This window comes from Platalea leucorodia, assembly GCF_965183815.1.
Source record: "Platalea leucorodia genome assembly, chromosome: 3".
In the NCBI taxonomy this organism is placed as follows: domain Eukaryota; kingdom Metazoa; phylum Chordata; class Aves; order Pelecaniformes; family Threskiornithidae; genus Platalea; species Platalea leucorodia.
Window position 1 is genome coordinate 21,620,528 of NC_138825.1, and position 15,617 is coordinate 21,636,144.

Genomic DNA, 15,617 nt, shown 5'->3' on the forward strand with positions numbered 1-15,617 from the left:
CGGCCGCGGCAGCGCCGCCCTCGGGGAGCGCCCTCAGGCGCCTGCGGGGGTGGCGGCAGCAGGCCCGCGCCTCGGGAGACCCTTCTGCCGACTGAGGGAGGGCCTCCCCGGCGTGGTGGAGGCTGCTGGAAATTCCCCTCGAGTGCTGGGCACCCCACCGGGGGCAGGTTGAAACCAAGCGACTGGAAATAAATCTTTCTTCCTACCGTGTGTAAGGACTCGCTGTCGGCGAACGCGGTGGAGGAGAAAAGCGCAAGCAGGGGTTGATAAGGGGGTCACCACCGCGCGCCTCGCGCGCTCCTTACGTGAGGTACATAAGCAACTGCCGCTGGCTGTGGTTGGAAATGGCACCTGAGCGCCCTACACCAGCAGTCCGACCCCGCGCAACCGGCTTTTTGTACGTTTGTCTTACGTGGGTCGTTGCAAAGCTACAGGGCTTTTTTCTTCCCACTGTGTGGAAGAAGAGACGCAAGAGTAAGGCGGTCGAGGAGGCTGCCGAAGCTCACAGAGACGTAGGCTATCCTGAGCTGGAAGGGACCCACGAGGATCATCCAGGCCTGCTCCTCACTCCACACAGGGCACCCTAAAAGTTAAACCGTGTATATATATGAATCTCCAAACGCTTCTTGAACGTTGACTGGCTTGGGATCATGACCCCTTCCCTGGGGAGCCCATTCCCATGCCGGACCACCCTCTGTGAGGAGCTTTTCCCTAATACCCAACCCGAACTTCCCCTGAGGCAGCTTTACGCCATCCCCTCGGGTCCTGTGGCTGGACACTGGAGAAAAGAGATCAGCGCCTCCCTCTCCATGGCCCCTCCTGAGGTAATTGTGTGAGCAGGACCTCCGAAAACTTCACCACTGTTGCTCAGGAGTGGGGCCGTGCTCCCTCTGCGCTGCAGGAACAGCGCCGGCTGCACAGGCACAGCGGCCCCCCAGGAAAGTACGGTTGAATTACAGTGAGGCAGCTAGAGGATGGAAAAATGCCTCTGTAGCTCGTAAGTAAGGTGCAACGACATACTTCTTACAAATGTAATCCAGGCCTTTCTATTCTACGTATAGACGGGTGAGCACTCGCCTTTTGTGTCCAACCTGGGCCTACACCCCCTTGGCCAGGATGTGCAGGGGGAGCCCCAGCAGCCGGGGTGAGCAGTGGGTGTGCAGGTCTGCTGTTGGCCTTTCGGGGGTCAGAGCCAGCTGGCAAAAACTATGGCTGCCCACAAACCACTGCCTGGAACCAGACATTATTGAGGAGGCGAAACACCCAGAACAAAACAAACTCTGCTTATTTGCCTTTAATCGTATATATAGCAAAGGGATGGGACCAAGGGCTGTTTCTAGAACATTCCCTGCTGCTTCTGAGCATGGTCACAGACACTTACACTGTAGTTTCACAACGATTTCAGCCTGACAGAACTTGGCACAACCATTGAAAAGTATGGTGCCAGTCTCTTCCCCGCCTTCAGCTGCTGCTGCTGCTTTTTTCACGTCAGTAATGTTGAGTGTGTGTTTGGGGAACTGGTGCTGCTGAAGACTGGTGTGCCAAAGAAAATCACCAGGCGAATGCCAGAAGTGACAGTAGCAAAGTGTATGGGAAAAAGCCGTGAAACGTTTGGGGAGAATGGGACCACTTGTTGCAGCACGTGCACCAAGGTAGTACGGCTTAAAATATTACAGGACTAAAGCATTACCTGCCTGCAGCATCCCTGTACATTTTTTTCGGCCATGCTTCTTCTCTTTGAAGATTTATCTTAACTCATTTCTTTCATATACAACTTCCCCCTTTCCTCAGAAAACCTTGCAACCTCTTTCTTAAAAGAAGAAAAATGCAACTGGAAAAGAATTAACTTGGGAGCAGGGCAAATGCACGGGTAAGCCTTTATGTGTGTCATCCTAATGGCACTCCAAAAATGTGCACTGAAATTAATATTTCCTTTTTGGGAGCAGAACATTGTGTGCCTTGTACGGATTTGGAAGTGTTTTGCTCCCCCCGCCCCTCAACTCATCAATGCCACTGTAAAATGATCTGGCTATCTTGGAATGAGGGTTTTATTCCTGTGCATGGTTTTAGGACCTGATCTCCTTTCACATGCACACTCAGCAGTTTAAAACAGACTCAGGAGAATTCTTTATAAACTTGTGACTTGGCACATGAAGTTTGGGCTGGCAGTCCATTAATGCTTTAAAAGCAAGTGGTTTTTTTCATCCTACCTAAGCATATATAATTTAAGATAGCTTCAAGTATGCTTTTTTGTTTTGTCATATAATTTGAACAATTTGAGTTTTTAAGATACAGCTTTATGTTTAATAAATATTAGCTGTATGTTCTGTATATTTATTATATTACTAAGTAGAATATATTAATAATATATGCAATATATATTTTTATATTATTAACTACAACTATATAAATAGCTTTATAGTTAAGAAGTCTGCTTCGGTAAGTAGGCTAATTCTGCCGCCTTCCAGGTTCTGATTCACATCCTTCCCCAATGTATCTTGTCATTTTTCTGAGCATGCATCACTTTGCATTAATTTGCAAAAACACAGACCGCACACACTTTCACAAAATCCCCATCACAGACTCTCTAGTGGCTTACCTTTTCAGTTACTATGGGATAATGTGAAGCCAGATAACTTGATAATACTTCCTGAAAGGGATGAAATAAAGTTATGTAGAAGCTATTGCACGTCAAGTAACATGCAAACTCTATTGTCAATATTTTACAGCTCATGCAGGATACATACCTCATTTGCCTTATTTGGGATACTACTCATTTAGATTTCTGCAGTGCTTGTAAGATTTAAAACAAATCTTGAAATAGCCTTAGTTTTGTTTATACCATGTTAGAAAGATAAGTCCAACTAGGACTAAATTTTGGGGGGAACATCTAAACGACTCACAAGGAAGATGTTAGGGGAAATGCATTGTTTTGCCCCCTTTAAGCAAAAATTCTCATAATCTTTTCTTTTTTGGGGGGTGTGTGTGTAAAATTTTGATGCCTCCACACATTGGACTAGGAATATGAGGTTTAAAAGGAAGGCCACTTGGGCTGAGGATATCTGTTTTGCTTTCTTTGTGGTAGTCTGCAAAATTTTTTGATGTCATAAGTCTTTGTAAAATATCATTACTTGTCTTAAAATTTGTCATTGAAATTCTTAGATATATCTATACTGAGAAGATTCAGCCTCTTACAGCTTACGATGTGACCATATATATATCGTGTTCCCAACTGATTCAAGGGTGGTCTGTTGAGGACAGCAGGGGCTGTGAAATTTTACTGAAAGTACGTAGAATATTTCATTTGGGCTTTGTGTGGCGACGAGCAACGCCAAGAGGCATGATGAAGAGGAAGGAGTCTGGCTCAAATACAAGGAAAGTTGTAAATATCAAATGTGAGAAAGGAGAAGAAATTCAGGGAAGGGGAGAAAGAGAGTGAGAAGCGGGAGCTAACAAGCAGATGTCTGGGAAGATAGCGATGGGGGGACGAAATCTTGCAGCAGGAGTTGGAGGTGAAGGAAAGTGTGTAACTAGGTCAAGAACTGCCATGTTAATGAGGAATATAGGAGCAAAGAGGAGTAATGCGCTCAAAAAATGAGGATAAGAGCAGAAGTTGGGTGGGAGGAGAACAGATTTGTTTTATTAAGTTAGTGTAATCAATAGAAAAATAGAAAATGCCTTTCCACATGGCATGTTTTCTTCTCTGGGGCAGCAGCAGTTTGCTCACTTTATGGATATTAAGGGGTTTTTTAAGAGGTGCTAAATTTGAAAGAAGTCTGGTATATTCACACAGCCATATTTTCATTCAGGCTGCTGGACACTGAGGAGGAGTAAAGTCTAAGCCTAAATCTAATGCAGAAGTTTGGTGCAAGGCCAGATCCAGACAAAACACACAGCCTGGATTTGCTTATGCAGGAGAGTGGTTACATCTGGGCATATCTAGGGACCCTGACTTTTGAGCCAGAAAAGGAGGAGAGACCTGTAAGCAAGCTGGGGGAGATCCACAGAGTGTCGGCACTCTTGTCCCCGTGAATCGCCTCCAGCTTGCTTAAAGGTCTTGTTTAGAGAGCCATTACAAAAGAACTGTGAGGAAAAAAAAAAAAGCCGTATTAAAATTTCTTTTTAAAATGTTCTTAACAAATGTAGACAGGAATGTAAATTCACACAGATTCATGTTTTGCAGCTGAGACTTTTGATCCAATAATAGGTAATTTAATATTTATTGTTGTGTGGAGTTATAGCTTCAGATATGAATATAATCCCAGTTTAATTAAATCAATATAAATATTTAAATAGGTCCTTTGTAGTTTAACCAGTTTTGGGCCCAGTAGTGCTACATGTAGCATAAAATGCTGGTTGAGAAACTGCCTCTAAAATCTACGTCTACCTCGTAATTTATTTGTAATACTGTACATTAGGTATCCGATAGTAATCATAAACTGAAGTTGAGAGGCAGAAGGATGTGATGCTCCCTTGGAAATGAGAGGTAGCCTCAAAAGGAAAACAGGTAGAAGACAGAATGAAAGAAAATACAAGCTCTGTAGATTTTTCTCAGCTAAAAGTATGGGGACCAGACTAATCTTGAGTAGTGCTTGTAGGCTAGGCATGTTGCACAGTCAAGCTTTCATTAAATATGTTTTTCTGTTTTAAATTTCAAGAAAAGATTTAACTAAAAGTATTTTCAAATCCACAAGAAAGTCGGCATTTGTAGGCATGTGATATATTAATTAGGTAAACTGACGTACTTGGGGGATAAAGAGGACAAGAGTTCAGTTAAATAACCTGTCTATTTTCTTGAAGTCAAAATACTTTCCCTGAAAGAGGACTGCAGAATCAGGTACTGGATAGCATGTTATCTTGGTCAGGTTACATATCCTCACACAGCTGTAGTTGGAAGTAAGCTCAGTGAAATAGCTTATATAAACAAAAAAGGAGGTTTTAATTATATTACATGGCTTTTGCTAATTCTCTGTATTATTTTCTTGTAGGATGTTCGCAAACCCTAGGACGGAGAATCACTTTCCACCATTAGAAGGGGCTCAGTTTTGGTGTAAGTTCCAAGGAATTCCTTTGATTTTAGTATATTAACGCAGATTTACACTATGATAAAGATAATTCAGTGAAGACATCAGTAATGTCTCTCTGTATCTCATGAGTTCAGCTCAGTGAAACATCACTGACACAACAAACTGCACCAATAATGCTGATGTATAAGGAAAAGACAGCTCCCAAAGTGCCTGCTGTCGCTTATAGACCACGTACCTGTGTCTGCCAGGGCTATCTAAAGCAGAGTTTGATTTGCTGAGGCACTGGACTATAGCTCTGTGTGAGAACATGCAAAGAAAATACATAAATTGACCAGGAGAATACATTAACAAAGACATGGTCTGCTCAGTCCCGCAGTCACTTTAAAAAAAGAAATGGGGGGGGGGGGGGGGGGGCTGATCTTGAAATAATTTAATGTTTTCTGAAATCCTTCTGGTTTCATTCTCTCTTGACTCCAGAGGGACTGCTAGCGTGAGCTAAGGCTGGCTTCTTGGCAGCTGAGAAATAGGGACGAGGCAATAGTAAAATGGCAGTGTTAAATTAACTCTCCACATTGTTTAAACATCCAGCTGGGATGAAGGTTCAGCATCACTGTGTGGCCAATCAGTGTCTTAAGTTTTCTGGTAAGGAATGGGATTTTGATCACAGAATTCCTGTTTGCAACAGCTGAATATATATGTGCTTAACGAGTGTATTTTTTAGTTCCCTCCCTGTTCTTCCTCACTGATCAGCTCCCTTATGGGGCTTGATGAGTGGCTGCAGGCAGATATGGCTTTCTCGCGTTGCTGTAATTACCTTAAGCAGATGTTTTGTTACAGAGGGTCTTCTGTCAGGATCTGTGCTGAGATAAATTGACAGAGTTGATCCAGAGTGAGTCTAGTGAATATAATTTAGTTATTGAGAAGAATGGCAGCTGTGTATGATGCATACAAAACACTAATTTGTGCCAGCCTACATTTTGTTCAAATATGCTGGGGACTAATGGAAGAGGAAGTTTATTTCTCCTCTCTTTAAGATACAGTGCAAACTTGCTTTAGTTGGCTGGCTGCTAAATTACCTGGGGGAAAAAAATCTGAATTTAAATTACATGGAAAAGAATTTCGAGTGAGGAAATTAGAATTTTCTTCTAGCAAGTAACTTCAGAAGTTGGAGAAGCTTTAGTTTACTGAAGTTAAATAATTTCTGGTTGATCTGGAATAAATGGAAGACTTTTGTTTACTGTGTGTGATGCATACAGTGGTATTAATGTCACTTTCTACTTTTATAGAATCACCCTTTGGAACTTGTTAAATTATCAGCTTAAGAGCTGAATAGGTTGCAGCAAAATGGATGCAAATGTCTGAAGTATTTTCTGGGTGCTGCTGGCTCCATATAATTGTTAGCTTACTGAGTAATGTGATTGAGTATGTACTTTGCACAGTGGGTGCATGTGTGACTCTCACAACTTAGATAATAGGATTAGTTTACAGAGGGGATGCAAGTTAAGCAAGAAATATTTTTTAATTAACTTTAAGGTTACAGAGTCTGGACCTGAACCTCTGTTGTCTCATGTAATTGCTTAGATGCATTGCCAGTTCATATACGCAGCGACCAACGAAGTTTATATTCACTTTGTACAGAAGTAAATGCTTTCAGGAGGCAAGAGACTGGCTCTCATGCCTCAGAGTGAGGTAAATGTAACTCAGCTGTTCCTCATGTTAAGCAAATTTAGTTTGTGTTTGAGCTGTGGCACAGGAATGTCACAGAATACATTTTTTGTTTAGATTTTAAATTAGTATCACCTGTGTGTAAATAAGGACCTAAACGTCACAACCAAAACGGACTTCATCAAACAACAAAACATACCTTTCAACAAAACACGCAACCCCATTCAAGTTGGGGCCTGGTGATGTCGTTCATTAAGCATGCACTGATGTGATAAACTCCCTGAAGGGGATTACAGCTGAAGAGAGTCATTTCAGTTGCCAGACTCAGACATTTTAGAAAGAAGTAGCTTATCACCAGGAGGAAGGTATGTCTGTTACAGCATTCCTCAATGCCTAAGAAAACCTTTGCACTTAAAGAGTCAGACTTGACAGAAGTTGTGGCAAGCCACCATGTCTTAATTTAAAATTTACATCTGCTTCTTGATGTAGTCTTTTGAATGTGGCACAGAGCAAAGGCTTTTGATTCGGAAGCAGCTACTGGGATAATATGGGATGTCCTAGCTGGTGTGGTTAGCAGATTCCTTTAAGGGTTTCATGAATCTCAGCTGCAGACTTTGGAACTAGTGAACTTCTTTTTTCCATCTGGGAGGTAGACTCAGTCATTGCTGCACGTTTTCCCCAAAATTGTTTCCACTGCAAGGTCTGTGATCTGACATTTTAAAATAAATTAAATACTAAAAATGCAACATTAAATAGTGACAATTAATTTAACAACCACTGGAGGACAGCTGGTGCATTAGCAGAACTGTATGAAGGTGCTGAAGGTATAAAAACATCAGTTTTCTTTTTCATAGTGACTTTTTTTTCTTTGTGCGGAAATTTGACAACACTGACTAGTTGAGGCCTTTGCTTTGAATCGCTGTCTGGAAAAGCCTTATCTTGGGTTGGAGACTAGCTGTATAAATTAGGTGCCAGAAGTTCAACAGTGCTGGAAAGAATTCAAACTTGTGAAGCTGCTGGGCTGTGCCCTAGTCCGGTGAGTTTAAGTGAGCAATTATCTTGGCATGTTCTCTTCTTTTTTTTTTTTTCCTCTCCCCAGCAATCTGAATTCCAAAGCTTTCCCTTCTTTCTGCACTCTTAAGCTGTATCCCTCAGAAACTAGAGCTCAGACATTTGACTTGATAGACTTTTAACAGTAGGTGGCAGAGGACAGCAAATCTAAACCAGCTGGCCCCCTGCTCCTCTTACATTGATGCTGTTGTGTTGATTTCTGACAAACTCTCTGAAATTACTGTCTTAGAAACAGTCTAAGAATCAGGTTCACCATCTTTTTGCTGAAGAATTAAAGGAGTTATTAAAACGTAAATGACTGGCAGGTACAGCTTTTTTTTTAATTATTACAAGGTATTGCAAAAGAGATGTTGCCTGATGTCTGTTGCTTGATAATCCTCCTAATTGTGTCGGGACTGTAAAAGACTTGACTGGTCTGGAGGCAGTTTTAGGCAGGGTAACAGAGAAGAGGATGAGAAGTTACTGTTAAAATTGCTTAGATACAGCACTGAAGGAATTACCTGAAGGTCTGGACTTTTAAGTAGTGTGCTGAAGGCATGAAATACAGCAGTGTCTTCCCAGCCCCCCTCCCCCCGATCCCGCTGTATGACAAGACTAATGGCAAGAAAAGATGATGCTATTGATTTCTACTGACGATCATTACCACTCTTGTCTGTAATGTCTTTCTGCTACTGCTGGTTTCTGTGGTTCAGATCAAGTAGATCTCTGGTGGAGAAAAGAAAAATGATTCTGCTACAGATTTGTTTGGTGGGTTTTTTTTCTTTTCTTGGATGCTTTTCAAGCAATTCCAGGAGTATTAACTTCCCCTGGCCCCTTGCTGTAACTGCTTCTAGGGAACTGCATGTGGTCTTAGTCAACTGCAGCATGCTCCGGACAGGCTGCCAAGAGTAGTGGGAACCAGGGAAGAGGTGCAGAGCTTCAGCTGTCCGTGCCGTTGGCTCCAGATCCTGCAGATCTCATCTTCTCTTCCTTTTTGTGATAGCCCTGCATACGCAGGACTGAGAACTGTTGCCCCTTGCCAGTTCTCCCGTGCGTGACTCTGTTACCTCCAACTGTTGACACTCTGGAGGTTGAACCTGCGGTCAGAAACCCTCCCATGTTTATTCCCACTGTGGGGGGAACCATCTACTCCTAGCTCATAAGACCAAAAAATCTTTCCTGTAATTAATAACCTGCTGTGAGAAATTCATGTCATGCTTATCTAGTGAAATCATGTCTGAATTGCTGTAAGAGGCAGAAATGTGGGATGCCATGGGGAAAGTAAGAAGTCCGTAGGGAAGGTAAGAAATGCTGTTGAGGCACGCACAGGTGCAAGCGTTTTTGTCCCTGCTTTACCTGCAAACCTGGCGAGTGTTGTTTCCTCTGTTGGAGGGAAGCTGTGAGCTAAAGCCTGTGGCCAGATGGCACCGAGAGCCTCCACCACGTATGAGTCACAGGACCTGGGCAAAAACTGGGAAAAAATAGGTGCACCCCTTGAAGCTTCATTTCCTTAGCAGGGATGGGGTTGTAGTTTTGTGTGGAAGATGTAAAAATTAGAAGTTGCGCCAAGAGAGGCTTCTGTGGATTGACCTGCAAGAGGCATGCGCTAGCAAAATGTAGGTACCACGTGCATACACACTTCTGAAACCTCTTTTCTAGTTGATTTTTTTTTTTTATCTAAACATTTCCAGGTTTATTTTACAGGCTTAGAAATTATTATTTTAACATCCTAATTATTATTAGAAATAATTTGTAGCTATATTTGGGGCATCCGTTAAAAGATCATCCCCTTTATTTTATCCCTTCCTGGCTAGATGCTCCTAAAAATTCAACAGAGTTTTGCAGAAGAATTTTGGTTCTCCATTGCCACGTGTTTTGGCCTGTAACATTTTTATCTTGTAAAATAAGTTCAAAGTCTGAGTAAAAAAAAAAAAAAGAGCACAACCAAATGAAAACTGGGATTATGAACCTTCTGTGGTAGGTTGACCAGTACGTTTGGGTGGCGGAGAAGCGAGCCGCACGTGGACCGGGCCACAGCGCCTATCCCCCTGGTAATGCATAGGCAGCGCTTTAGGAGCACGCCTGCGGGTGCGGCGGCGCTGGGCTTTGCTCATGGCCGAGGGCGGGTGTTTCCAGGCCTGACGTCACACAACCGCGTAGAGGCACACCGGCGAGGGCTGGCGCTGCCGGGAGGCGCGGGTTTCTCCCGGGAGAGCCGCTGCCCGCGGGGCGGCAAGGGTTACGGGGAGGCGGCGGCGGCGGGGCGCCAAGGGCGACGGGGCGGGGCCGTGACGCCACGGCGTTGCCGGGAGACGGCGCGCTGTTTTCGCCAGGTGCCCAATAGGCGCCGGGAGAGGTGATGTCATGCCGCCGGCGGCGCCTCCTCATTGGTCGGCCCCGGCGAGGGGGCGAGGTCCGCGGGGAGGGAGGCGGGAGCCGGGAGCGGCCCCGGGCGGCGAAGGGCCCCGCACCGCCGGAGGGGCGGCTCCGGGGCTTCCCCCGCCGGGGCCGCCGCCTGGCCGGGAAGGGAAAACCCCGGGGGGCGGGAGGTTAAAGCTGGCCACGGCCGTGGGGAGATGGCCGGGGCGGCGGGGGCCGGGGCCGGCCAGGCCAGGCCAGGCCGTTTCCCCACGGCCCCCGCCGCCCCGGCCCCCGCCGCTTGTTCTTCCGAAAGCGAAGCGCTCCCGGAGGTGTGAGCCGGGGGCGGGGAGGCTTTGCACGGCAGGTTTAAAACAGATGCGAGACACTTCTGGGACACATTTTTAATATCGCTGTATCTCAAAGTGCTGCAGCAAAAAAAAAAAAAAAGTGTCTTATTTTTCTTTGCTGTAATCAGACAACTACAAACATAGCTTTTTGATCTTTTTTTTTAGCTTTCCCCCCCAGCTGCAACAGTATTGTATTAAACAATACTTGATTATTGCATAGGAGTTCCCTGGGTTTTTATCAGCGCTGTTAAAGTTTCTTTACTGCTTTAGAAAAAGAGATGTTTATATACAAATTAGGTCTGAGTTTTGTTCTCCCTTCACCTGGGAACTTCTAGTCCTCTTCCCTTTTATCCTTTTTAATTAGTGGGGAGATTTTAATACGAGTAGGAAAGAAAAACAGATGGAGCTGTTTTTCCTGCAGAGAGAGCCCCGTAACGGTGCTGATTTAGCATACTTTCTCTTCCAAGCCTTCCTTGAGCTTTTGAAGTGCTGCTAGCGAAGTACCTGGGTTTGAAATGAGCATCCCGCACTCTGGTTCAGGGAAGGGAAAACTCCCCCCCCCCCCCTTAAGTGGGTCTAAAAGGTTTGTGGGATTGTTTTTTTGGACAGCGCAACCTTAATGTGGGTCTATAAGACGTTGTTTTGGCACCTCAAGGTTGTTCTGCCAGGTTTGCCTCGGCCGCTGTAGCTGGACTGCCGGGTCCAACTAAAAATAGCAAAAAAAAGTAAAACGTACCTCGGGCAGGGATGCTGAACTGGCCGCCTACACGAAGAGCTAAAGGGCGATCACGGGTCGGACCGGCCGAGCGGACTGGGGGGGGCTCCAGTGCTGAAGCCTGACCTCGGCCAGTCGCTTCCCACCCGCGCTTGCCGCTCCCGGGAGGCTCCGTCGGGGAGGGGCCCGGAGGCCGGCCTGTTTCGGGGGGATGTGGGGGGGGGGGGTGACCCGCGGGGACTCGCACGTATCTCCTATTGCCACAGCCCCCGCTGAGTCCCGGGAGGGCTGGCACCACCCCCGCCCCCCGCCCCGGCCGTGGAAGTTGAGCCCCCCGTGGGCCGGGGCCGGGCGGCTCCCCCGGGCCGGGCACCCCCAGCGGGGCGGCGGGGGGCAGGAGGCGGCCCGGCCGCCGCGGCAGCCGCGCTGGCCCCTCCCGGGGGTGGGCGGCGGGCGGGGCGCGGCGGCTCCTCCTCGCCGGGCCGGGGTTAGTTTCGGAGCGGAGCCGGGGGCGACGGTAGTGCGGCGCCCGGTGGGAACAAAGCGGAGGGCGGGCGGCGAGGCCGGGCCGCGCGCCTCCCGCAACAGGTCTCCCCGCGCGTCCCGGCGGCAGCGCAGGCCCTGCCCTCCGCCTCCCGGGTCCGCCGGTCTCCCGCTCCGGGCGGCGGGGCCGGCACCGGCCGCCCCCATGCGGTTCGGCTCCAAGATGATGCCGGTGAGTCCCGGGCGGGCAGGGCCGCGGGGGCTGGGAGCGGAGCGGAGCGGAGCAGCGCGGCGGGTGGCGCCCGGCGGCCGCCCCCGGGGCGCGGAAAGTTGGAGCGGGGCAGCGGGAGGGAACATGGATCCTGCGGACGTGGAGGGGGCGGGAGGGCGACCCTTCCCTCCTTCCCTCCCTCCCTCCCTCCCGCCGGCCTTCCCTTCCTCCCTCCGCCCAGCGCGGGCTCCGCAGCCGCGGTGCGGCCGCGCAGGGGCTTCCCCTCCCCCTCCCGGCTCTTTTTTTTTCCCTTCAGCTTTTCCTTTTCTTCCTCTTTCACGCCGGGATCAACTTGTTAGACGGGCCCGCTGGAGCAGAGCCAGCGCAGGGGGAAGGGGGGGCCCCCGGCGGCACCGCGGCGGGGCCGGGGGCGGCGGCGGAGCGGGGGGGCCCACAGCGGCCGGGAGCTTCGCCCCGCTCCTGGGGGGATACGGGGCTGCCCCGCTGGGGCCGCTCGCTCCGCTCCCCCCGGGGTAAACGGGCACCTCCTCTGAATCCTGCTTTTTTTTTTTTTTTTTTTTTTTTTTTTAAATGGTATGAAGTTCTTAAAGTTGGCTTGAAACGAGCCGCATCTGCTGCTTCTGGGGGGTGGGGGTGGTTTTGTTTTCGAGTGCTCGGACTCCAAGAGGAAGATGGTGTCCATGTTGTTTACGGTTCAAAGTGATAAGGAGCTCTCGAGGGTAGGTATTCCCATCCCCGGCTGGGAGAGTTTCAGGAGTTGTTCACGGCTGTGTGTGTTAAACCTGTCCTGCTCTGGAAGGAGTTTCTGTTTTAACGCTTTCAAAAGGCACAGGGAGGACCACCTCCTATCGGAGTTCTAACATGAATTTTTAAACTACACCGGTTTTGTCAGCTGAAGTTGGATGAAAGCATACCACAGCAGCTTTGTTCAGTTTTCAGCACAAAATATGTGAAGGTGATGACATAAAATACTTAGTTTCCTTAACAAGTACGCCTGATTGAACACCTGGTTTTGCCAGCAGGGATGCCCCTTGAAATCCATAATCTGTTGTTCCGGGAGGCTCGAATATGTACAGAAAATCCCAGCAAGCTTAATACCTGCTTAGTCTGAGTTGAGGGTGCTTTAAAATGTTCTCCCCGCCATCCTCCCCTGCCCTATATGGCCTGCCTTACCGTGCTTGATACTGGGTAGGTTTGCATGCATAGGTAGTCCTTTCAACAGCACTCTTCTATTAAAGATTATTTCCAGATTAACTCTTCCAGGAGCTGACTGAAGCAGGTGAGGAAAGAACCGAACTGGGAGGTGAAATTGGGAGTCCCTGCTGGAAGGGTATGGGTGTTTCGGGGATGCTTGTTTTGCTATTGGTGTGAGGTTCATCCTCTGCAATTAGGAGGAAATAATGAGTGATAATTTGATCTTGCAGAATGCTAGAGAAGGCTGGGTGACTGTTGCTGTAACTAATGAGAGGAACAGACAGAATAGGAGCCCAACTACAGATGAAACAGCCAATATGTTGTGCAACTGTGGTGTTGTCTACTATGAAAAAGTAGGAAAAACAAGCAGTAAATATAATAAGGTGTTAATTCAACCCACATCAAAACCGAGCTAGGTAAGCACCCTCATATAACAGTGAAATCTCCAAGAGATGCTGTTGCTGGCCAATTTGTTATCACTGAGTTCAAATAAAGGAGAAAACAAGCAGGAGCAGTCTTATCCCATCAGCATTTGCAGGTGACAAGTTCCGGAGTATGCATTGCCCTGGTGGCTCAGACTTTTCTTTGGCTGATGACTCAACTCATTAGTGATTCTGGTTTTTAACCCATAAATAAAGGGATGGATACAGCCTTTTCACGTTGTGTTTACTGCGAATAATGAAAGACTTGTGAGGGTTGAATGTGGCTAAAGGAATTAAAAATATAAGCATTATGAGTATTAAACTTTAATTCACCTTAAAAAAACAAAACAAAAAACTGAGTTTTAGTATAATCTTCAGAGGGATAAGATGTCCAACAGTTACATTAAACAGTGCAAAAGGGTGTTAAAAAAGTGCTGTGGTCCATTGGCTGTAGGGCAAACAAACAGCCACTTGCCACTTTGAAAACATTTTATAGTAAATATACTCATGTGAATCTGAAAGTGCGGAAATGCAGTGCCAAAAGTACTTCTTACTATTTCTCTCTTTTGTAAGTATTTTTACATATTTCCTTGTCTCTCTTTTTTTTTTTTTTTTTAAGATTTCTTTTTCCCTGAACTAATTCTTGTTTCAGTTTATCAAGAGATTGAAAGACTTCGGGGTGGGAAGAGAAGGAGGGAGCAGGACATCTGAGTACCCTTTTATTTACACACTAATGAGGTGTTCACGGACTTGAGTATCTTTTATCTGCATTGTTTGAATGGGAAGTAGTAGGCTGGCCCTAAACCACCTGCAAAATGTTTTGTTTCTTGCTTAACGTTTCTTAGGGTGTCTCTTTCCCTTTCCCACCCTCCAAATAAAATTGTATAAGATTTTAAGTCTCTGCTCGAGGTTTATCTCTCCCCTGCTCCAGAAGGTAGTGTAGACAAGGGATTAAACAACACGGGAGGAGGGCTTGTGACCCCAGGTGGGGAATACAGCAAGCATGAGCCCAGCCAGGAATTCGCCTCTGAGTAGCTGCCAGTGAAAAGCCTGGAAACTGCTGTAGCAGCATAACTGCTCGTGCTCTTGGGAGACTACCCTGAAATGGGAATGTTTTCCTTGCGGTGATGACAGATAGGAACTAAACTGCTGCTGTAACCATATGTCAGGACAATGTGATTAAAAGTCTGCATAAGGGTGTAATATGAAGTAATTTGTGTGTAGCTGTACTGATGAAGGTAATAACAGGGTTAACGCTGGCAAGCTGTGTGAAGTTGTCTCACCTTTTCATCTGCGAAGGCTTGTGGGAGTGTGACTGGTACTGTTAAGTAGTGAAAAGGAGCTGGAAACACTTTCAAAAATAGCATATTTTTCTGCAGCATAATTGGTCTCTCTCCCTTATTTTACATTATTACCCTGAAGATGAGCATGTATTGAGAAATAATTTGCGTCATTATGCATACTGGATAAATGGATGTTTGAAGCTAGTAGGAGGTAACACAGATTGAGCTACCCTTTAATGCCCAGTGAAGGTTTTGAATCAAAACCCCTAGATGATCTAGGTAAGGGTCCATTTTGCAATTTGTCTTATGTACAGTAGTTATTGGGAGCCTCCTTGAAATCAGCATGGATCCAGACATGCAGATACACTGTTAGGGTTAGGGACTAACTTGGCAAACTGGAGAGTGCTTAAGTTCCTAAATTTTGCCTTCTATCATCAGAAATGACTTAAACTTCTGAAACTGAAGTTTCCTGATGTGTTCTTTTCTAATCAAGTTAAACTACGCTTTGTTTGAGTTTAATGCTGCAACTTTGATATCATAGGGAGTTGTGATTTGCTTCTACAATCTGTTCAATGCCTTGTTCCAAGTGGTCTTCTCTAAGCTGTTACGTCCAGTGAGCAGTGGACTTTTTCACTGCAGTACATATTTTCATTGCAGAATGCTTGCTACTTTGTGGATGTGTGTGGTTTTTAAAATTTATTTCTACATTATTTAAAAAAACCCATACAATTAAAGTTGTTTTGCTTGCTCCATTAGGCAGTTAATTGGAAATGCCATATGGATTCTGAATTACTGAAATAGTGTAGTAGTAGCCCATTTTGGGCAATTTTCTTGGGAA

General features: G+C 46.3%; 1 protein-coding gene across 2 annotated transcripts in view; it reads left to right on the top strand.

Moving 5' to 3' along the window:
• The first annotated feature begins 4,986 nt into the window (after nt 1–4,986).
• TP53BP2 (tumor protein p53 binding protein 2) overlaps nt 4,987–15,617 on the top strand; it is a 56,642-nt gene continuing 46,011 nt past the window's right edge. The window contains exon 1 of one of the 2 annotated variants that reach the window (XM_082305870.1): nt 4,987–5,050. Coding sequence is in view for 1 of the 2 variants with exons in the window: in XM_082305869.1 (XP_082161995.1) it covers nt 11,854–11,880 (27 nt within the window). In the remaining variant the exon portion in view is untranslated. Of the gene's footprint in view, nt 5,051–11,773; nt 11,881–15,617 lie in introns of those variants that run through there. The other variant, XM_082305869.1, reaches the window with a different exon arrangement.